Below are 25,023 nucleotides of genomic sequence, written 5' to 3' on the forward strand. Positions count from 1 at the left end.
TAATTGTTTATTTAGTAGTAAAAGAATCTGTAGACAAATAATGTGGCCACCACATATGATGCAAATTTTATTTGTTGATGAAGCTAAACGTCATGTTTTTTTAATTTAATAACATTACCTTTGTATAATCTTTGTTATGAATGGATCATAATATAATCCTGTGGAACAGCCATATAATCTTTTCCAATTTTATCAACAAGAATTAATTTAGCGTGCAACAGCAAAAGAGCTAATTCTTAGCGGTTGTTAATAAGAATTTTCCTGCTGTTTCCTTTTATTATATCAATGAGCCAATAAACTATTAGGTAACATATATCTAATTGAAGCTCCACTTATATTTAATTTTTTTTTAACAGCATTTGTAATGGGTCAGCTATAAAATTCTGTATGTGTAAATTTTGCATTGGGTCAATATTTTTGAGCAGACAACTACAATCCATGCAGACAAGCAACAATGATCAAAAGAATATTTTACAATAGGGGATTAATTTGAAGGTTGTCTCCACTTGAACAAAACTGAATAATATAAGGTGATTATAAAGAATATTTAATCGGGTCGCATTGACCTGACGTAAGTTATTAAGTGTTGGTTTACAATCCTTCTAAGTAAAAAATTTAAGTTTTTATAGTTATCAACCTGATTTACTTTTGTTTTAATATAGATAACATTATTTTAACTGTTTGTTTTCTCCAATCAGTTTTCCAGCGACTGCCGGATATGAGTGTATAGGCAAATTCAATTGCTGCTACTGGCTTGCCAGGCCTGACATAGCTGCAGATGTAAATGTATTAGATGCAGATGGTAAATGTTTAGAACCGACTCAGGTCAACCGCTCCTGAGATGTGTGGTTAATTGAAATCCGACCACCAAAGAATCCACAGTTTAGAATTCAAATCCATATAAAAACAACTGCCTTTACAAGGACTTGAACCTCAAACTCTCGACTTCAAAAATCAGTGGATTTTGTGATGACGAATTTAACCACTAGACTAACCCGACATTATTATTTTAAATATATAGATTAATTTTAAAAACTTTTAATTTAATTGATATTATGTATAAGCTTCCTTTGCTTGAAATAATTTATAAAATAAATAATTATCTTGTTACTTGTATTTAGATTAACAAACATTACTTGCGTTTGTAGTTTGGAATCCTTAAATATAAACAAACAAAAACTTGAGACTACATGGAAGAAGGGGGTGTTTTTGTATAATTACTTTTTTTTATGTAAATGGAACCCTTTGCAAACGTATAATGAAATACCTTAATATATATTTAATGTATTTTTAAACATTTGAAAATGTTTAAAGAGTTTTTGTGTTTTGGAATTGTTTTTGTGTTTTGGAATTGTTTTTGAAGAAATGACTGATCTCTCAGAAACCATTTGTTACCCCAGACACCTCCTTTATGTTATTTATAGATAATGACTTGCAATATCTTACAAAAAGTTTGTAATGCACCACTACAAACATTGGTGTTATTTGTTTAACAAAAATGTGTTAATTCATTTTTCAGGTGTTAACTTCAATTTTATTTCAGTAATACTATGAGAAACTACTGCTGTATAAAGCCTTGATAATGTTCCAAGTTACGTATATTATACTGTTTAAGGATAACATTTTTTGTAACTCCTTCGTGATTATATTCCTCAGTAATGAAAAGTTAAAATTTTTGTCTGAAATTGTGTGCCTGACAGTTACAAACTAAAACAAAAAAACATACAAGTTGTTAACAGAACTTATTGCTAGAGAATGTAGTATGTTTTAAGAAGAAAATTTGTAATGTTTTTTTTTTTTTTAGTAAATCATAGTGTTTATTTATTGTTGTTACAATCCATACATGTATTAATGATTAATTACTGTTAATTGTTTAGTAAAGTTAAATAATTAAACTCTTTCAGCTGCAAATGCACATAAGCCTGTGGCATTGAGTACATTGGGTTCAAGATTTTTTTGGACTGATGTTGGAAGCGAGGCAATTTATAATGCTAAGATAAACAATGAAGATTATGATCGTGTAACTGTGTCAAAATTAAAATCCTACTCTAAAAAGTATTTTTCTAAAATTTATGGTATTGTTTCAATTTCCCAAGAATCGTATCTTGATCCTAAAGAATGTAGCAAAGTTAAAGAACGAAAGGATCAGGTAAGACAGTTTATAAATATTTATTATTCAGCTACCAAACATTTTTTATATATGTAATTTAAGTAGATTAGTTCCCATTATTTAAATTTGCCAAGTTTGTGATCCATTTTCTCAAAAACCATTCAGCCAAAATTTCAAGGCATTATTTGCGTACTTGTATTGAAACTGCGCAAGTATACTTATGTGATATTGTTTTTTACCAAAGAAAAAATATAAATTCTTAAGAAATGTTAAACTTTTTCAAATTTTGAAGCAGAAAAATGTTTTTATGATGTTATTTTCCAGTAGTTTTTCATAATTTAGCTTCAGTAGTTACAGAAGTTTTTGAAAATTGATTCATGGCTGATAAAATTGGACTAAGTTGAGAATGTTTGTGGGAGTATTTTGTCTTCAAACTGCAGCTACGTTGTTACACCAAGAATCTTTTGCAGTGAATATAATTCATGGTTCAGAGAGTTATCGGTCTACTTCTTGAGAAATTATATAGCTTGTACATCATTTTTCATTTTTTCAGATCATCTATAGTTTTACTGAAACATTTTGCTTTCTGAAAGACACTTTTGTTTTATGTTTTGTGCCAGCATTTGTTAATGTGATTGATCATGATATAGAAGTGTAAATATTTCCTTTTTAACAGAATAATTTCCTACTAAAAGTGTGCGGATTCAATTTGAAGTAAAAGTGAAGTTTTGACATAAAAGTTCCTTTACAAAATTTGGAACTTGAAAAATGGGGATTTTGACCATGTTAAATCATGAACAAATTAAACAAAAAATTAACGACTACATACACATTTAATAAAAAACCCAATTTTATCTCATGAAAAAATTTACTGTTATACACTCTATACCAAACGTTTTTTTGGGAGGTTTAGTCATTCACTCTCCTCAACTTAATATTTGACCCTAGGCAAGATAACTCTATTTACTTTGATCAGGTTGAGAGAAGCTTTTAAACTTTACTTGAACAAATATATAAAAAGGCATCACTCCCCAGGTTTATGAGCTTGCCTTAATTGTAGACTACAAAAATAAAATTTTCTTTTTTTTTAGAAAAGGAAAACTTTAATTTTTATTTGAGAAATATCTTTTCTTACTTCTTTTTGAGGTAAATACCATTCTTATTACAAGTCTTGTTCCTAAAAGTTCAGCTTTGTTTTTTCTCCAAATTAAGTCCGCATTATTTTCATCTTCCATGTTTCCTCTGTTCATCACTATTTTTACTATTTCACTATTTATTAGCCACTAATGTCAGTGGCTTGCTGTGTGACTCCATAGAATGTTGAAGTTTAGTAATATAGAAACCGGTTTATTAAGCATGACAGGTTGTTGGCATTTTATGTTACACCTTGTTTCCTAGATACTATTCCTTGAGACATTCTTTGTGTTGTAGACTGCATCAGGTTCAGAAATTTAAAAAAAAGTTTATTTAAAATATCTTAGGTCAGGCATTACGCAATTGACCTTGAAAGACTTGCCAAATGCCTACTGTTCCTATTTAATGTACTCTTCTTATGTTCGGTTTTTTTTTACAGTACTACTGTTCCAATTCTTAATGCCCGGTTGTTTCCTTAGTAAGATGCGAAACCTGGCCTAACAAATCCTATACTCAAGAGAAGAGAGAACGAGAATGCTACATGTTCCTTTGGCTTAGAAGGATTTCATATTCCAGGACTAAATATCTTTCATTTTCATTGCCTTGTTGGTATGATCTATGTGTCTTCTGAAAAAATGCTGATTAAGCCATTCTTGAACATATCATTTTCAGTTAACTCAATGATTTGATGTATACAGACTGACAAGTGATTCAGTTGATCCTCTAGTATGTTTTTATGCGAGCAACTAGTAGAGTTTCATTTCAAATGTTGTTTTCTCCTTTGGTGAATTACTATCCCTATGAAGAGAAATGTACAATTCATTATTTGTGCAGTTTTGGCTTTAGTTTTTTTAACGGCATTTTATATTTCTGTTTTTTTTTTAATAACTTAAAATTGATATTCATCTTTTATTTCATGCTTATCTTTCTTATCGATGAGTTCTTGTGTAATTTTTTGTAGACTGTTAACTATTAATTTTATATCATCTGATCTACTACAAATCAAATTCAGTTCATTTTAATGAGTCTAGTATTGTATTATTAATGCTTACTGTAATCCATTTTTCCTTTTTTAGTATAAATAGTGTTTTAAACAGAACTTTTTAGTATTTCATTGTTCTTATTTTAGAATCAAACCATTCACTTGATATGTTCTTAGTCTTAAAATAAATAAGTCAGTATTGCTATTAAATGTACCTGTAAGACCTTGTTTAATGTCATTATATTATATCATGCCTACATTGATGATCATGTTCTTAATTAAAGTTCTGTGTGTATCATTATTATGTGATTTGTGTCTGTAAGTTTTACCAAAAATATTTTTTCTTAAGGTGATGTGGCTTTATTAAGTGAGCTTCATATATTTAATTTCCAAATATTTCAGTCATATTCTAAGATTCATATATCACATTTTCTAATGAGAAAATCTGGTTTACGTTTAGATAATACTAGGGCTGTTCAATTTTAATGGAATCATGGATTTTGAATTCTCGCCTCAAAGTTGAAATAGTGAACCATGCATACTGTCAAGGTGTTTTACAATGGTTATGTGAAAAAATTTGCAAAAATAGATCAGAGTTGTGGTGAGATGACTGATTGTTCCTTCAGTATGACAATGTTCCCGCACACACAGCTTTGTCAATTTGTCAGTGTTATGCCAAAAATCAGTCTTCCCTCAGCCTCCCTACTTGCCAGACCTGGCTCCTTGTGATTTTTGCTTATTTCTGAAATTAAAATCTGTTATGAAATGATGCTGTTTTGTGACTGTTAATGACATTAATACAAATTATTCACACACCTTAAAGGCCATTTCAAATGAAGCTTAACAATTCGCGAAGTGGAAACAACGCTGGGAAAAGTGTGTGAATAGGTGACGGTAGTACTTTGAAGGGGACAAGGACTAATTATTTGTAAAATTAATAATAAAGATTAAAAAAATAAAGTTCTGTTATTTTCTGAACAGACCTCATATGCAGTTGAAACCATGATATTAAAGAACTTAGTGTATTTATTCTTTATTACTCTTTGCATTAAATTTATTTTTATTATATATTGTGTTAATTGATCTTATTTCTTCCTTAGGTTGAAGAAGACATATTAGAGGTTGTAGATAAAAAAAATAAGCTTTTGGAGGGTATGAGTGAAAGTGTTGAAAAAGGAGAATTATTATGTTTCAATAACGGAATAGAATCATCCGGTGAATGTATATGTAAACCAGGCTTTAGTGGAGATCATTGTGAATTATCTCTTTGTCATAATTATTGTTTACATGGAGAAGATTGTGTTATTATAAATAATAAACCTGTATGTAAATGCAATTCAACATGGAAGGGAGAAAGATGTGATATCGATGTGTGTCTTGGTTATTGTTATAACGGTGGTGATTGTTCAGTTGATAATAAAAAGATACCGAGGTGTAATTGTAGTGATGAATTCACTGGAGAGCGCTGTGATAAACATGTGAAAATGCAGCATCTTTGTATTGCACATTGTAGTTTAATGGTAGCTGGTTTTGATGAACAACAAATAATTGATATGTCATCTAGTCATGAAATTCCCGAAGTTTTAGCAAAACCTCCTTCACCTTGCAGGTATAGTACTTTTTCTTCTTTTGTTAAAAGTTGATTTTCTTTCTAAGCAGTAAGCAATATGAAGTATGAGAACCAATTTAAATAAATGCATATGAAATTTAAACTATTTTATTTTAATCACTACACAGCTACAAAAAAGAAAATGTTTTTTATGTGCGAATGTACTCGAAAAACAAGTTCAAAAAATTCAAAACAAAAAAAGATAGGCTACCATCTTTTGCTACTGTAAAGAATTTTGTTTATATGAAGATGAAAATAACAGCAGATGTTTATTGTGAAACATTAACATAGCTTGGGAGAGTGATACGTAATAAATAGTAATGGATGCTAATGAAGGGAATTAATTTTTTTATATGACATCTCTACCGCTAAGGGTGTACTAAACAAATTTAATTTGCATGCTTCTTACCATCCCCCTTTCAAGCCCCAGATTTGGCACTGTCTGATTTTCATCTGGTCACAAAATTGAAGAATTGGCTGGCTACTTGATACTTCAAAAGTGATGACAGATAGGTACTTCAGCGACGCCATTCTTTGTAGAGGAAATAGACAAACTGATGTCAAATACATGAATTTGTGCAGGTCTTTGTCAAAAAGTAACATGAGAATATATGTAATTTTTGTTTATAGTAACATTTTTCTATTTATTTGTTTATTTTTATTGCTCAACTTGAGGTTAAGTTATAATATTTCTCAGATTTAAATCGTTCTTTACGTGTCTTAATGTTAAGGGTGTGACTTAATACTTGTTAGGGGTGATACACACTCTGTGAGATTGAGCTTTGAGTACTTGAAGGTATGAACATAGCTACCTGGCTTTTAGAGAGCTCTACCTTATATTATACAGCATTCTGATAATATAATATTATTTTGAAATATGATATTTCAGTAAACATAAAAATACTTTATACAGGTTAGAAAAGAAAAATTATATCGATCGAATTGTTGATAAGCTTATTTCATTGAAAACAAAAAGGGAAATACTTCAGCATTTGCCTGGATAGATAGATGAAAACTGAAAAAATGTTGGTCAGAGCAAAAAAAGTAATAAATAAAAAGAAAAGTGGAAAAGATTTGAGTACATATTTTTATTAAGAAATTTTTTTTCCAAAAGTGACTTTTTTTTTAATAAAACAACCTTTTTAAAGTAATCTTTAATAAATCATTTAGATTATTAAATAATAATATTATTAAAGGAAAGAAGCACAATAAGGTCTTATGTTAGCTGTGTAACATAGAGTTCTCTTGTCTGGTTTGATAAAGTTAACTTATTTTTATTTTTTTATAATAAAAAAATAAAACATGAAATTTTTGAAAGATTTTATTATGCTTTATACGAGAGGTTATCTCTAAAGTAAAGACAGTTTCATTATTAAAAAAACTTATTCTGAAAACTTTAAATATTTTTATTTCTCTTAAACTACATACTTTATTTTACTTCTCTATATAATCGCCACTTTGAAACACCAGGAAAAAGAAGAGCCAGGTCAGAAATCGTTGAGCAATGATCTTTTCTGATTTCATCATTGACAAATTTCAACAGGTCCTCTGTTATTATCGAGGGCCTCCTCAGACATTCTTCATCGTGCACATTAATTCTGATATTTCTAATCCTTTCACACCATTTTTGAACGTTTCTTTCATCCATTACATTATAACCTTACACAGCACCAACTGCCTATGAATTTCAGCCGGCTTAATGTTTTGATGGTTTAAAAAACATATGACTCGATGTATTTCACAGTTGGCTGTAACATCGATTATACTACAAAGCGACAACTTACAGACAACAATGCAGTGTGCTCATTAGTAGCATGGCTATGAAATACACAGGTTCACCGACCTTAAGGAGAGCAATTTCCCAGTGGTCTTTACTTTACAGATATCCCTCGTTCTATACTTGTGCACATATTTATGTAATTTATCCACCGCATAAATAAAATTTGTTCTTGTAGCTAATTTATCAATATTAAACAAAAACTTTGCTTAACTTATGTGAAAATGTTTACAGTCTGTAAAATAACCCATTATTTATTCATTATTTTGCAGGTGTTCAGATTTTATGAATTTGAAGAGTCCTTCAGATAAATTTGTAAATAGTGATAGAAATAATAATACTACTAAAATGGAACTGTTGCCGTCAGTGAGTAGCGAATATGTAAAATGTAATACAAAGTTATATGAAATTTCTATAGGTATTCTTGCTTTGGTATGCCTGATTTTAATGGGATTGTCAGCTGTACTTGGATTTAAGGTTTTGTCATTAAGAAAACGTCCTCGTATTAAGAAAAGAATTATTGTGAACAAGAATGTTACACCACTAACGTCACTACCACAAAATACTGACCAGTGTGAAATCACTATTGAGAATTGTTGTAATATGAACATTTGTGAAACGGTAAGGTTTTTTGTTTTATGTATATGTATAATTGTAATAATTTTTTTTAAGTTCTAAGAATAACACGGGTGCTTTAATTATCCCTTTGTTGTGTTTATTCTATAATTACAAAATAACTGTTCATTTACATTTGCTTTAATCAAATACAATAGATGGTATACATGCTATATTTTAATGATTTTCCTTCACTTTAAAAAGTATTTTTTTTATCCTGCAGCAGGATCATGGTAAGATTGTAAACTATCTATCTACCTTGAACAAAGGTAAAATCTCATGGTTGCTTAACCTTTTGCTTTTCTCCTTTTTGTTTTTTATTCTTTCTTTTTTGCGCGAGTATTATTGAAATTGGATCGGTTGCTTTCATTTGTAATGGTAGAACCATCTCTCAGTTTATCCAACCATCTCTTGGCCAGAAAAGTATCCATTTCTTTGTTGGGACTTAGCAGAGCAGTGACCTTCTTTGCCCGAGAAACTGTCAAAGGACTAAGGATTGCAAATAAAACCAAACTAATAGCTGAGGTGCTTACATGGTAAAGTTGGGCCTGTTGCTCATAAATTTACTGTACATGGACTTACTGTCCGTGTACTGATATCTGGTTTTATGAAGCAAAATGTTTATTATACAAAGTTATATATTTTATTTTTATTATAATCTTAAAATTAAGAACTTAAAATACTTATTCTCTAATATCTAGCATCATTGTGCTCCATTTTAGTTTTGGTAATGATGTTATAGATACTATTCTTTTTTTTTGCTAAGAGTTGCATTTACTGTAACATAACATATGTTAAACATAACATATGTCTTGTTTGATTAAGATTTTATGTAATTGATAATTAATACTCTTTCTATTAAAAACTATAAAAAAAATAGTAATAAAAAACAAAAAAAAATTTAATACCTGTAATGAAATTATTAATTAAAAGTGTATAATGAAAAGGGCCTTTTTTGTTTGTATCATTAAGATCATTAAGGATCTGGTTGCATTCATTCTGATTTTTTTGGTTTTTTTTTTTTACTTTTTAACAGTTAGCTGTAATTATGTGTCACGAAAATAATCAAATTTTTTAATAATTTTATGCTACATCTATGATAATATTTTAGTCGCTTCATGTTCAGTTATTGGATTTAATTTCATACGTTTGTATGATTTGGTGGTGTTTGGATAATTATTTATTTCAAATTTTTGTTTGTTGTTTTTGTTAAATTGATAAAGAGGTGTTTATCTTGTGCAGTAATGGTTGTTTGTTATCGATCATGGTAATGGATTTTTCTTTTTTAAATAAAGAAACTTTTTATTGCACCGTGACTTTGACTTTGCATTTTTATATATTTGATATTTTGTGTATTATTATTGTTCTGTAGTAATGATAGAATTTTTTTCTGGCTTAGCTTAGCTTTTTTGTCTTCCTAGGATTAGGAGTAGTGCAAGCGACCAAAAAAAAAAAGAAGAAAACAAATACTTTGGTGGCGATATTGGGGAGGGAGCCGATCAAAGTTTACATTTTTTTTTAATTTTTAAAACTTTTTTGTGTTTATTTAAACTTTAATACTATTAAAAGTTAATAAACTTTTAATACAGTTTTAACTTTTCATAATTCATCCCGATCCCCATAAAAGAAATCTTAGGTAACGTTTTATTTTTATTATTGGTTTACAATTTAGTGAAATTTTGTTTTTGTTACTTCCATTTAACACAGTAAACAGAAAATCAAGAAAAATTCTTTGAAAGTGATTTTGGTGGTGGGGAGCAGAAAAAGTTTTGGGTTTTTTAAAGTTTTTTTGGTTTATTTAAATTTATAATGATAATTTTACAGTAAAGATCATTAATTACCTGCACCCCAAAAAAGAAATTTCGGTAACTTTTTCATATTTAATTGTTTTTCTACTATATAAGATTAAGTAAGTAACCAATGCCAGGAAAATATTACAATTTTCTCGTCAGATTTTTTTGTATTTCAGTGACAATACTTTCGGTCACTTATGTAGTTTTAGTGTTACTGTCCTATTTTTTCTGTGTTTTATCTATAATTAAAAGCAATATATAATCATAATAATATATTTTTATAACTAAACAATACTATTTGATTTAAAATGAACTTATCAGTATGAAGTATTTTTTATCATATAATATTCAGTATGATTTTCTAATTTTTTAAATTGATACAATCTGAATGAGTTTAAAAATATACACGTAAATATGTTTAAAATATTGTTAATCATACTTAATAAACAAGAGACCCATCAATTTTTTTTTTTGTTTTATTAATTTAAAATTCATTGATGGATCCATTATTATTAACAGCAATTTGGTTGATACCCCATGTATAATTTTTAAAGAAGAAAAACACCTGGAATTAAAGCATGTTTGTTGTATAAAGGAAACCAGTATTTTCTCTTAACTTTCATTTTTATTGTTTATATATTTTTCTTGTTAGTAAATGAACCTACTAATTTTACAAAGATTTTGTCATCAAATTAAAAAAAGATAATTTTTGCTAGGTAACTGCCATGTTTGCCACATTCTAATTAATTAAATACATTTAAGGAAAGTTCAAACTGGCACATAGCATTTGTAGTGTTGTAGATGATGGTGTGACTGGTGGAGAAATTTTTAAAAGCTGTTCAACTCCAATTCAGATTTTTAATTTTTTTATGAGTCATTATGGATTTTATTGAAATAAGGATTTTTCCACCTTTAATCCCACCTGGATTTACTTCGGTTAATGATATACTGTATTTCATAATTATGCTTTTCTTTTAATTTTGTTACTTTATATGCAGTATGTATATATTCAAAAGCAAAAACAAAGTTCAGTGCTCTTACTCTTACCTTTTTTTTCATTTTTTAATTCTCCCTTATGTATCGCTACTGCTTTCAAGGATTGCTCATCATCAGTCGATTAAAATTAAAATTTCAAGATTACACATTAAAATACCATGTTATTACAGATAATTAAAATTTTTTAAACATCTTTGTGGTCACCACTAAATACAGCACTATACTCACCAGGGGTGTACATAAGGGGGGTTACTGGGTTTGAACTCCCCCTTTTGAAGATTTAAGTACTTTTTAATATTAGGCCTGTAAAATAAACATACTATAGATTTACACATATGTATTTGAGTATCTTTTTAAAAATCCATTGAATTCTCTCCTTGTATTTCTCACTCAGAGTAACAAAATCTGTTGACATAAGATCCAGTCTGCCGCTCTTGCATCTTCAATAATTTAATCCCTGTACTTGGAGCTATAACACATACAGTACATCACTCTATGTACAACATAGTAGCCTTCATTCAGCATTCTTAGAAGGTGGCAGTACTCTCACTGGCGCAGTGGGTGTCAGCATATACCCCTCCTCATCTACTGGAAGAGAGGAAAGACCATCAAAGCTGTGCCACTTATTAAGAAGGTACAATAATAATGCTGACCTTGTAATAAAACAAGGCCGACACCATATAAAATTACTGTTGTAAAACATATTGTCGGGACAGCTCTGCATTGGCAGCAATGCATATATGAAATATTGTACATTGTCGAGTGGTATTCGCTCATTAGTCTGAGTTCAGATTGTGTTGTGGAACATTCGTTTAACGTTTTGTGCATTATGCAGTTCATATTTTTAAATATAAACTTCACATTATCGTTCCATGTTCTTTAATATGTCTAAGCGACCGATATTAAGTTCAGTTTTACAATTTTTTAGCAAAATGTCATGTATCAGTAGCGATTGTTGTAATGTTAGTGAAAATTTCACATTGCCAAATATTTCTTTGCTGCTACAACGTGATGATGCTGTCGCAAATGTTCTTCTCGAAACTAGTAACCCTTCTGTGAAAACTCAGCTTGTGTTGAATGTACATCACCATCGCTCAATAATGTTGATATACCTGTTGAATCATTTAGAAGTGATAAGTGTATTGTTCTGGTTTTTGGAAGCTTCAACATTTCAAGTTCCAGTGAACCACACGCTTATGATATTGGTGTTTACATAGGAAGAAGAGACTTGTCTAATGAAAAAAACTGGATGTCTTGAAAAATATCTAGGAACCAAATCCAGGTTTATTTTTCTAACAAAAGGAAAGAGAAATCTGCCATTTCGGTTTAAATGGCTTTACTGTTGGAAGTGGCTTGCATATTCCAAATTTAAGGAATGGAGTTTTGTAAATTTTGTATACTTTTTGCTCCAAGAAGCGGTGTTGAATCTGGCAAGTAACCCTTAGGTCAACTTTGTAGTGAGAAATTTGACAACTGGAAGGATGCCATCAAGCGATTTTCAGAACATGAGAAGTGTCTTTATCGCAAAGAAAGTTTGGAGGTAGCCGGTACTTAACCGAAATTTCATGCGGGAAGAAAAAGTCTATAGATGTGCTAATATATACTTCAACAACTCAAAAGAAACTGGAGAACAGGAAAAAACTTATTCCTATTACTGAGAGTATTTTTTGTTTTGCGGGAAATAATGTATCGCTGTGCGAGGCCAGAGGGATTTAGGATGAATAGAAGTCGAGGTCGACCAAGAACTAGAAGAAAATGATAGCAATTTCAGGGGTCTTCTTCACTTTTCAAGTAAGACTGATACTGTATTAAAAAATGTGTTATGTGTTGGAAATGCACAGTACACCAGACCTAGAATACAGAATGAAATAATTGAAGAGTGCAACGACCTGATTGTTCAAAATTTCGTGAAAGAACTTAATACCTCCAGTTGCTTCTCTGTTCTCACCGATAAGACGTCAGACATATCAGGCTTAGAAGAATTATCTCTGTGTATTAGTTACATTGATAATGAAAATTTCACTGTGAAGGAAAACTTTTTATAATTCATATCATTGTATGATGTGACCAGAAAAGGAATCATAAAGGCAATATTGGACAAGTTGCGTTATTAAATGTAGACATAAATAAGATTTGTGGTCAGGGGTATGATGGAGCTATGTCCATGTCAGGAAAAGTAAACTAAGTCCAGGCACATGTAAAGGAAATAATGTCGTCTATATGTCCACTGCTTAGCACACAGCCTCAACTTAGCTGTATCCAGTGCTTATGAAGTAACTGCAATTAAAAACTGTATGGGTACAATATTGAGTCTGTACAAATATCTTAATACCCCTAAAAGGCAAACATGTTTTAAAATCGGTGATGTGAAATGGAAACTACAGCTTTATGCAGTGAAAAACTCAAGTTTTCGCAACACGTTGGTTGGAAAGGTATAATTCCGTGACCGCAGTGATGGAATTGTATAACCCTATTATTGCAACCCTTCAAAGCATATCAAAATGGAAATATTGAAAGACTTTCAGTACCTTTTACCTACAAACCCAGACTTTCTGTCTCAGGTTTCTGCTTTCACTTCGCTCACAGAATTCTACACCAGTGGCATAAGAAGTGGTTGCCAGGATGATCTGAGTGATGGATTAAAATTACGGTAAGGAAGAATTGCATGTCTTGAAAAGGGAGACCAACTGAAAACGGCCATAGATGGGTTAACTATGTGCAGTCCCAACATAATACCAAATATATTCACTTTGCTAGAAATATTAGCTGCACTTCCATTGTTCACATATATAAATGAACGATGTTTCTCAATGCGTAATTCTACTGGAAATACATATTTGTATGGATTAGCACTCAACTTATATAGAAACTACACTCCAATTGCAGAAGATGTGTTAAATGAACTAATTTAAAAGAAATGTTGTTTTGACATTATATTGTGAGTGCTGAAATTTCCAAATGTAACATTTGTAATGTACATACTGTAAGCCACATACATTATAAATGCTATATTTAACTACCAGTACTCTTTTTGAACAATGATTTTTCAAAACAATAATACACTATAGTAGAGTACTGATTTGAACTTTTAAGACAACCGCATTCAATAATTTATTCAAATTCCTTCATACAATGTGAATTCATCAGTGCCAGTTTCATTCGTCAACCTCAGTGAGTCCAAATTGTGTTTAATTAAATGTATTTCATTATATTTGATTGCTTCCGTGGATTTTATATGTTATGTAAAGTGTCTTATGTATCGTATACAAATAACCATTGACTAAAATGTATAATTATTGTGTAGTCTAAGTGTAGTAATGACATGTGGCATTGGCACAAGCATTTTTATTATTCAGAATGAAATAGATGTTAAAAGTTGTTAAAAAAAATTGTAGCCTAAGACTGTGAAAAAAATAATTTATAGATTTTATTAGAGTATTTATGATTATGATATGTTTGAACATATCAAAATGAATATATCATAGCATGATATAATAATAATGATCATAGTAATAATAATAATAAAATAACACACAAAATTTAAAATACTGATGTCAATTGTAAACAGTTTTAATAATGACACTCCCGTAACAAAATTCTCTGTACACCACTGGTACTCACTTGCTAAATACAGCACTATACTCTGCCAGCGGCTAGCCACAAATATGTTTAAAAAGACAATTAATTATTCGACCACATGTTTTATACATGTAATAACTTTGTATTTTAATGTGTAATTTTGAAATTTAATTTTAATCAACTGATGATTAGGAATTCATCAAAAATGATACGTAATGGAGAATAATAAAAATGAAAAATAAAGTAAGAACTCTTATTTGGTTCTGTACTGTGGTAAATTGCTGAATTTTGTTTTTGTTTTGAGTTAATTAGTACAGAGGAAAATATGGACAATTTAAAAATCAATTTTACTAAATTAATATATATATATATATATGTGTGTGTGAATAATTAATTTAAATGTAATTTTTTAAGTTTATTTTCCTTGTGATTGGACAGAATTAAATATAATCAAAAAACATATTTTACTTAAAAATATGACCTTTATTAATTGCCTATATTAATATATTTATATATATATATATATATATATATATATATCAAAGACAAAAGTATAAAGATCATTTACCACCAAGAGTACAGAATTCGATAGTGCTTCCTACCTTATGCTTATTATTTTTTTTCTAATAGTGCTTTTGTGGTTTTCCCTGATCATCAGTTAAAATTTTTCTTCCAAATAAGATAGGAAGCATTATCGTATTCTGTACTGTTCTTGGTGGTAACAGTTTTTTTTCATGTCTCTTTGAGATATTAGTACAGAGGGGAATATGGACAAATACAGTAACAAAAGAATTGTTTTTGCTGAGTTTATATATACACACACACATACATTCACTATTTGTTTTATTCATTATTTCTAATAATGGATTTTTACTTTTATTTTTTTGCTCTTTTCGGTTTTTTTTTTTGTTTATGTTTGTATGTTGGTTAGTTCCTTAACAAACCTTTGTTATTGTGATTTATTGTATTCTGTGCTTTGAAAACTTTTTTCTGTAATTTTTCTATAAAAATTTCCCATAGTTCCCATAGTTGTTTGCTTTTTAAAATCTTAATTAGTCCTTTGTTAGTTATGCATGCGAGTTTGTAAAGCTAAGCAAGACAAACCTAGGACATATGCTATCTCTTTATTTTAAATCATTGAATTAGTATGCAGCTTTTTTAATGTTTGTACTGTGAATATATATTGATGTTTATATTTGGTTGTAAAAAAATTCATTTGGAAAATTCTTGAATCTTTGCATCATGTGCACATATAAATTACTCATTTTAATTGTTGTGAACACTCTGTGCTCTGTTGTGTATCTTTACTTCAATTTTTTTTTTTTAGTGTTCTGTATATTGAAGGGTGTTCAATAATTAAACAGATAAATGACTAGAAAATTATTATTTATTTAAGTATTATGAAACTGATCCTGTTTTTTTTTTATACATATCCCCAGCTACATAAGCTACTTAAACTATTTTTCTGTGAACTTTCTTATTCCAATAATAAATAATTGTTCGCCTCAGTGCTTTAACCATTCTTGTAACACATTCTTGATTAAAATCATTCTTTGACTTTGTTCATTTATTTTATTAATGAACATATTCATTATTGTATTTTGTTCATTGTTGCTGTATTCGGTAAACTCACAAAACTCTTTGTGAGGACAAAAAAAGATGTAAGATTCGGATTGTAAGGTAAATGTGGCAACATCTCGTTAGCCAACTTTTGAATAGCTTCCCATGTCTTTTTAGTGGTTGGAGATGGGCTTTATTGTGCTGAAGAATTACATCTTTTGAGAGAACCAGGATGCTACTTCCGTATTGCAAATTTGACTTTTTGTAGCATGTTACACTAGTACTCACATGTTCTTCCAAATAATTGCAATAATTTGGGCCTTGTATTCTAGCTTAAAATGATGAAGCCAGATTTCATCACAAATTATTATTCGATTTAAAAAAACATTGCTTTCCAGTGAAAACTGTTGTTTAAATTCACTACAAATGTAAATTCAAGTGTTCAAGGCATTTTCAGTCAACTGTCTTGAAACTCAGTTCAAACACATTTTGTTCTAATTTAGCTAATTGTGATTAATGGAGTGGACAGGTCTGATACTTACATTAAATTTAACAGATTTTCCAAATTTTTATCTGAATAAGATCAAATTTTACTTGTGAATAAGATCATTAATACAATTTTGCAAAGCACCATACAAAAATCTCCATGTTTTCTATGAGGAAAAATGTCTTTTCTGCCCAATTTGAAGCCCAAATTATAACAGCTGACAGGTGTAAGAGTATAGCTCATGAATTTTTACAAATGAAATCTTCCAACATTTAGAATGTTTTTATTTTAGTCATTATTTTCACTTACAAAAAGGAACATGTTAAGAATTGTGAGGTTTATTATTTTTTTTTATTGAAAATTACTAACATATTTATTTATTTAAGTGTAAAATAAATGTTTATATAAATGAATGCCACATAGCATAATGAAGCACCTTTCTATTTGACTATTTTGACTTTTCGGCACATTATGTCTTAATGGGATACTTTTTTCTGTTTGCTTAAGTTTCTTTCTTAATTCTGTATCTTTACTTGTGATATAAAATTGTATTTATTTTGTAAATTGTGCAGTAGGTTTATTGTGTAAATTCTGGATTAAGTTATTGTTTATAATGTACTTTATTGATTAGAAACTTTAGAAAGTTGAAGAACTTTCAACAGAGAGCTTTTGGAATCGTTGGCGAATTGAAATAGTAAAATAAAATCAGTGTATTGGTATATGATCTATATAATGATTTTTTTTTTTGGCAAGGGTGGGGATAAAATGAATAATTAATTTTCATTTGGACAAGTGTATGTGAAAAGGGAAAGTTCACTTGAAGTATATAGGGTTAGAATTATTTGAAGGTATAAAGAGAAGTGAAAATATTGGACAATAAAGTTTGTGATTTAACCTAGAAATGTTGTAGAATTTGTTATGTGAAGAAGATAATGATAATAATTATTTTTTGTTCAAGTGTATTCGTATTTTTGCATTTCCATCAGAAATAATTTTAAAGTCTATTACTAATTGTAAAATGAAATAGTGTCATTTTCATTTCCAGAATTTCCTTGTATCTGAAATTTAATTTTCCCACATTACATCACTCATTGGATATTACAATTTAACTATATTGGATGTGCTTTGCAGAAATTTAAAAAAATATACCTTAGAGTCTACCCGGTCAATATTATTTGGTGATTATAAAGATAAACCGATAAGACTTATTAACACTTGCTTGGATTTAAGGGTGGTCACCATGATTGAATCTACTTTTTCTCATGGTTAACCACCTTACATGTTAGCAAATAAGCTCACATAATAGTAAAACCATTAACCAGAAGACAAACTATCAGTATATATTGTCAAAAAGGTCTGTGGACTTAGAAATCAAAATTCTCCTCCGCTATTTTTAATTTTGTTTAAAGTATAAATTTATTATTTATAATTAAAAATGATCTTGGTGACGTAAGTAATACAGCTTTTTATTTAATATTAATTGAAGATTACTGATTGGTGTAATTTTTGAGATTGCTTAAAAGATCCTTACTTTGCTTAGAATTTTTAAGTGTTTATTATGTGTTTTTCTTATTCTTGTCTATTATGTGTTTTTCTTATTGTGTTACATGTAATTATGTGTATTTTCTGTCAAAAAACATGTGTTTTTGGATATGCACATGTTCATACATATGTGTATGCATGAGTGAGTGCACACACATATAATACACACACTTGTCTTGCATGAATAGTAGATATGGATAACTGTAAAAATGTATTTATTAAACATTTATTTTAAATATATTTATTTATTATTTGCTTTTGTTACTTAAAAACAATTAAATCTCAAGTCATCAGTTAAAATAATATCTAATATAACTCTAACTGTTTCTGTTAAATTATAACATAATTTTTTAAATTTTCTTTAGTTTCTTATGTTTATATTTTTGATTTTAACTTAAATTACTTATATCATTTGCTCCTATTTCCTCCAAAAGTTTTAAGATCCTGATAGCTCCCATTTCCTTTTAAATTATCTTCAATTTTTACTATTTTCTGATTTCCTTCCTTTATTCTGCATCTTCTACTAATCCTTCTAGCACTGCTTTAATCAGTACTCCTCCTCTGATGTAAGGTCCCAAGCTATAGCTTTCCCATTTTGAAATGTTCTTATTAAGAACATTATTGCTAGTTTCATTAACTCTCCTTATTATTCTTCATTCTTCACTTTTCTACTCATTTAATCTTCTTTTAACACCATGCCCACATTTTAAATGCCTGTACCTTTTCTTTTTTTCTAGTGCATATCTTTCACATCTGTACTGAAGAACACTCAAAATAAAAAAAATCCAAAAAAACCTCTTCTTTCATTCTTACTATGTAATAACTATTTCTATTAAACACATACTTAGTCATTGTTATCTTGTTTTCAACTTTGCAATCTTCTGTTAACCATGCTGCCTCGTAACTATTGCTTAATTTATTAAATCTTTACTTCTACTGTGCAGTTATTGGTAGCTTATTGTGTCTCCTATTGTCATTACTTTAGCTTTCCTAACATTCATTTTTGTTCAATAATTTGCCGTAGCATCTTCTAATTTTATAATCATCTGTTCGAATGTTCTGTGCTTCATGTAGAAGTTAAAACACAGATAGTTTTATTTCCTAACAAAAAAAAAAAAATAACCATCTATCATCTTGCCAACCTTATACAATTTTTTCCTCTCTTATGAATGTATTTGTTTATAAGTTTTTGTGTTTATTTTTATGGCCATTTTCTGATTCGGTTAGTTCTTTTATCTTTTGTCTTTTAATCTGTACTTTGAGTTCTTAATTGACAGTCACATGCTGTTTTTATATCTTAAATATATCCTTTACCAATCTCCAAATACTTTTCAACAATAATTCTTAGTAGCCGGATTGCATCCCTTGCTTTCTTTCCTTCCTGAATTCAGATTGTTGTGTAACAATTTACATAATTTTTCCTTCAGTCTTTTGATCAGAATTTACAGAAAAATCTTTGCTGAATGAAAAATAAAATTAATTGCCACATAAATTTTGAAACTTTAATACTGTTTTTTGAAAATTGGAATCTGTTAATTAAGAAAGTCTTGCGGCCACACCCCACTGTTGTAGATTACATTGTATAATTTCACCATCTCTTGTAATCCCTCCATTAAGACACTTAATTTATTTTATTGACAATGCTATCTATTCCTACAGCTTTCTATTGTCCATCTATATATTTGTTTATTTAACTTAAGATTTTACAATTGCAGTCCCTACTATATACTCTTCCACCTCAACCTGATCTATGGGAATGTCATTTGACTTTCTGTTAGGTTACTGTATACCTGTTACCTTTTAAGTACCTGTTACCTTTCTGTTACCTTTTAAGTATATATTTCTCTTTGTATAAAACTTTGCCATTTCTGCTGACAACTTTAGTGGCTAAGTTTTAATTTAGCTGTTTTTATTGCTTCATCATTAATTTTTGTATTTTTAAAATTTCATTTAGATCTACAGTATTTTATTTTTTTATAGTTAAATGAAATTTATTATTTTTTATTTTAATTTATATCTACTTACTGAACTAAGCCCCATTTTGTAATTACAAAATCCTTGATCATGTTAAATTTTAATTCTTATACAGAACTGGCTGGTAAGCAACCTTGTATTGCAGTGGCTAATCATCTGATTATAAAAACTTATAATATGACAAGATTAAGTTAAATTTTTTAATATATATTTTATCTGGTTCTCTACATAATCACTGGCAACACAGCAGCATTTTTGTTAATGATATTATTTATTATATAATATTCTAGTTTTTATTTTCGTTTTATCTTCTTGATCTACCTACATAGTTTTCTCATCAAATTCTCTCATAAATTTAATTTTTCTTCTGTTTGTTTTTTAGAAAGCTTAATTTCAGATTTTATTGAATATTAGATCTGAAATTAAGTTTCCTAAAATAAAATCTGAAATTAAGCTTTCTAAAGACAAATAGAAGAAGAAAGAAATTTGTAAGAGAATTTTTTAACGTAACAAACATATATATATATATATATATACTTACATAACAGTATGATGATACTAATTTAATTTAGCGCAATCCGTCTGAAAAAAATACTTGCCAAGTAAAAAAACCTGAAATAAGGAAATTAGAAAATTGTGATAGTGATATATTTATCTTAAAAATAAACAATTTTTAAAAAGTACAATATCATTATATTAAAATTTCATCAAGTAAAAGAGGAAAAAATAGTTCACCTCTCAATATATTTCTTTAATACATAATAAGTTGCTTTCTGTTGAACTACTGTCTTGGTTTCCCAAATTTATCAGTATATTATCTACAGTAATATTTTCATACTACTGTCGTCTGCTCGCTTCTTTTTTTTGAAAATTCATTGAGTTTAAAACACGATGTAGTGATGTACCTCTAGAAAGATTCAGCAGTTCAGAATCAGTATTCACAGAATTTAATATTTTATTCAATTTAGGAAGCTCGTTATTGAAATAAAATGTATTAACTTTTTTCCTGATAGGATTTTAATAAAATTGTCTAACTTTTCAATCATTTTTGGACACTTTCGAATCTTTTTACGGGTAACATGTTTACCATCAATTTGAGTTTCTTTATTATATTAAAAAGTGTTCTTTCGCTAACGCCTGTTGTACTACTTGCTTTCCAAGCAATGTCTCTGACTGCAATTTCAGGATTTTCTTGTTTTAAGGTTTTGTATACAATGCTGATTTTTTTTTCAGAGCTACTTTACTGGTTTATGTTTCACGACAGAATCATTCATTACTAAACCTGATTGGTACAAAAACACAGGGTTAATTAGTTAATTAAAACTGATGAAAATAAACTGAATAAAATTGTTACAAAATGAGTTATAAAACTGTATTGTGTACCGTATTGAGCAACAAGATAACTTATACTGAAATACCATCTTTCCCTGAACTGAATAATGGTACAAAGCATTACAAATGATGCTGTCATTATTAAGCATCACTAAGAAAGGCGCAATAAAATTTTTAATTGATTTAATTGCTTATCATTGGCATGCCACAGTGCCAGGCAAGTGATAGTTTACAGTACATACCCTTAAAGCAACAATTGCATTTGCACATGAGAGTGACAGAATCCCTCAGGGTTTAACTACTGAGATATTGCTTGTACATTTTGAATTCGTATATAATATATATATCTGCTGCATGGTTTTGGGAGACAAGGATTAAGTTCTTGTAAACACAAAATTTCAAATGCTTCTATTCTTTTCCTTTTGCTATCTTACTACCCATGATTCACTGCCATGCAGTGTTTCATTCCACACAAAAATATTTTCAAAATCGTCTCTAATTCTTAGGTTTATATTTAATTCTTTTTAAAAACTCTCATTGCTGGTCTCATTCTGCTTTCGAAGTGTGCATTACTCTGTCCATCTTCATAGTTTTATACCCTAAATAGCAAAATTCTAGAATTTTTGGTGTATTATGTTTTCTTGTATTATTATTTAATTCCTCATTTATTTCAGTATATTTGTTTTATTCTCATTTTTCCCAAACTGAATTTCTTTCCTTATGAAATTGAATTTTTGGTTTCTGCCAGAAACAATGCTGTCAATAAATCAAAACATTTTTATTTTTCTCCTGGTATATTTACACTATTCTCATATTAGATTTTCAACTCTTTTGGTGAATTTCAATTCTTACTAGTCGTTCAGTTTTTCAGTTTCACTGGAATTATATTTTGTAAATCCAAAAGCTTTATTGCTTTCTAAATATTAAAAAGTGGTGACTATGATTGTCTTGTTATTTAAAAATTTTATGATTCTTGTTTTAAATTTTAATGATTTTAAGGAACAGCAAGTAAGATGAACAAACCAGTTGTCCTTAAGTCCAGTTTAGCAGTCATATTTCCAATTGTAGTATATGTGTAATCTATTAGCTATATTATTATGTAAATTAAGTTTTTTGAAAATGATCATTATAATTTTTTATTTTGTATTGAAAAATTAGTTTTTATTTTATAAAAGTAATAATTAAGAATTCCACTGTTGTTTGTTTCAGCCTTGTTTTGAGCCTGATTTTCGGAAACCTCGTAGTGTTGAAAAATATAAAAAAGAAGAAAACAGAAATCTTTTGTCAGGAATTGATCTTCCTGGTGATGATTTATACTGATGAAAATTGAAATTCTGCAGCATTTGAGCTTGCAATTGTTATTGTTAGAATTTAATTTGTTATTAATTTTTGAGAGAGTGAATTTTGCTGGATTGTATGTTGCTTGTCTTATCTTTAATTATTTTATTTTAATAGATCTGATTCTTACAGAAATCAGGCTGTTATACCAAAGCAAGTGTCTCAAATACAGCATTTTATTTTCTGTGTACATTCCAGATTGTATGCTGTATTCTTTTAAAATTATATATGTATATGTATAATTTATACTGCCTTTACAAAGAAAAGAAGTAATTTGATATTTGCCAACTGCCATACTAATGAGAGTCATGATACCTAATGCACTTTTAATGTGTTTATTTTATGTGAATGTGTGTGCATATTCTTAGTGCGTGCAACTGGTGTATGGGTGTGTATTTATAAATGTGTTTGAATGTTTGTAGTATGTTTTTAGTTTTATTCCAATAGGCTTATTTTTTAAAATCAAGTAATTAATCGGATCAATTTGAATGCACTAACCTTGAAGAAAATCTGTTAGGTATTTATTTTTCTAGAATTCTTGCGTTATTTTAGTGCAACATTTATAAGAAAGTAGATTAATATTTATTATGTAGGTTAATATAATTTTTTTTTTTTTTTTAGATAAAATTATATTTTTAAATATTTTAGCCCTAAATTCAACAAAGATAAGACAATGCAAATATAGATAGAGGTGTATGTAAGCCTGTTCCTATTTTCTGTGAAAGTTTACCATAAAATACTATTAAGAATGGAATGAAGTGTTAATGTGTTTATATAAAAGTGGTTTGGTGCTAAAAATAAGTTGGTCGAAACAAAAGATACATTGTAATGAGGCCTTAGTATTTGTTTAATGTAGTAGTACTTAAAGACTGTACTAGGTTTAATTTTTATCCATGGCAGCAATAATAGGCAATTTGTCTTATAAAATCGAAGTAACTACTTATTGAGTATTATTCTGTGTACTTAGACGATTAAAACTTAAAATCATTTAAAACAAAAAATGATTGACTTTTGTGATTGTTATAATTTAAGATAGTGTTTATTTATTTTAAAGAAATATATGCCGATTTAGTATGTAGACAATAAAAAAAAAATTATGAAAAAACAATTTTATTTATCTGCTAATTTAATTTAATTGATAATTAAACATTTGTGTAACTTTGTAAAAATCAAGGTAAAGTATTATAAAGGAATCTTTACAACAGCAATTTTGATAGTTCTCAAAAAAGTTGTTTAAAGTTACTGATTTTTTATTTAAAAATAAGAAATAAAAAATAACAGTATAACTACTATTTGTGATGCAAAATAACAATAAATGTCTTTATTCATATTTTATTTCTATTTGGTGATCTTAATAATGTTAGGATATTTAACTCTTGGGCATTTGCGCTTAGAATCTGAGTGCTTAAACTAAGTTTATATTTTAGTACTATAAGTTTAACTTTAGTTAATCTCTTTTAAAGGAAGTAAAGTTATGTTAGTTTCCTGAATTTAAATATGATTATGGTTATCTACCAAATTTATAAGGTTATGGTATTTCTATTTTTGCCTCCTAAGCTGCAGACTTTAAATACTATTAAATCAGACAACAAAAATGTTAATTTGAAAGTGTCAGGTAGCAATATATTGTTCGATCCTTGGTCGATGACAGAATTCATTTATTTATTTTTTTTAAATAATGATTTTTATTAGTTTAATAATAAAATAAATTTCAAAAAGCCAAATTTGATGTTTTTCTGAAAGTATAAAGATTTCCATCCATGTTTACTTATTTCTGTACACACTGAATAATTTTTTTGTTATTAACTAGTCCGTAACATCTATTATTTGTTATACAACCACACTTATTGAGTCTGCAAGCTTAGAAACCTCCAACAAGATGTTAATGTTAGCTAAGAAGGGTTACATGCTAAATTGTAACTTGAAGATTATTATGAAATGTACTTGATTAATAAACAATTAAGTTATATTTTGTTTTTTCTTTGGTATGAGCTTTGAATCACCTTTATTAATACAGTAAAATTATTATTTATGGGAATTTGGTCTGTCTAATTTTTTTTATGTTTTTTTTTATGCCGCATCACTGAATAGTTTTACTACCAAGCAAATATTTTCTTTTTAGAAGGAATGTTTTGGTTAAATTAAACAAAAGGTATACTTCATTAAATAGAGAGTGCAGAGGAGTAATGCTATAA

General features: G+C 28.5%; 2 protein-coding genes across 5 annotated transcripts in view; both read left to right on the forward strand.

The window, feature by feature from the left end:
- Window positions 1-383: 383 nt before the first annotated feature.
- Window positions 384-25,023, forward strand: part of LOC142326660 (glycine dehydrogenase (decarboxylating), mitochondrial-like) — a 108,241-nt gene continuing 83,601 nt past the window's right edge. The window contains exons 1-2 of one of the 3 annotated variants that reach the window (XM_075369270.1): window positions 384-530; window positions 1,905-2,149. In XM_075369270.1, the coding sequence (XP_075225385.1) occupies window positions 2,073-2,149 (77 nt within the window). In that variant the 5' untranslated portion in view covers window positions 384-530; window positions 1,905-2,072. Of the gene's footprint in view, window positions 531-1,904; window positions 2,150-25,023 lie in introns of those variants that run through there. The other 2 variants (XM_075369266.1, XM_075369272.1) reach the window with 2 other exon arrangements.
- Window positions 7,943-24,797, forward strand: LOC142326663 (protein cueball-like). 2 transcript variants are annotated; one of them, XM_075369275.1, is made up of 3 exons: window positions 7,943-8,233; window positions 22,700-22,847; window positions 23,450-24,797. In XM_075369275.1, the coding sequence occupies exons 1-2, from the start codon at window positions 7,961-7,963 to the stop codon at window positions 22,808-22,810; spliced, it is 384 nt and encodes a 127-aa protein (XP_075225390.1). In that variant the 5' UTR covers window positions 7,943-7,960; the 3' UTR covers window positions 22,811-22,847; window positions 23,450-24,797. The 2 variants fall into 2 exon arrangements, with proteins under 2 accessions (XP_075225390.1, XP_075225389.1); XM_075369274.1 differs by having other exon boundaries at window positions 22,700-22,793.

The sequence above is a fragment of the Lycorma delicatula genome, chromosome 6, assembly GCF_047948215.1.
Source record: "Lycorma delicatula isolate Av1 chromosome 6, ASM4794821v1, whole genome shotgun sequence".
Classification (NCBI taxonomy): domain Eukaryota; kingdom Metazoa; phylum Arthropoda; class Insecta; order Hemiptera; family Fulgoridae; genus Lycorma; species Lycorma delicatula.

Bases quoted from the DNA above. Each gene is read 5' to 3' on its own strand.
- LOC142326663 (XM_075369274.1), top strand. From the start codon at position 7,961: ATGGAACTGTTGCCGTCAGTGAGTAGCGAATATGTAAAATGTAATACA. The intron at 8,234-22,699 runs GTAAGGTTTTTT...TGTTTGTTTCAG, and splicing joins ATATGAACATTTGTGAAACG to CCTTGTTTTGAGCCTGATTT. The intron at 22,794-23,449 runs GTGATGATTTAT...TTTTTTTTTTAG, and splicing joins GTCAGGAATTGATCTTCCTG to ATAAAATTATATTTTTAAAT.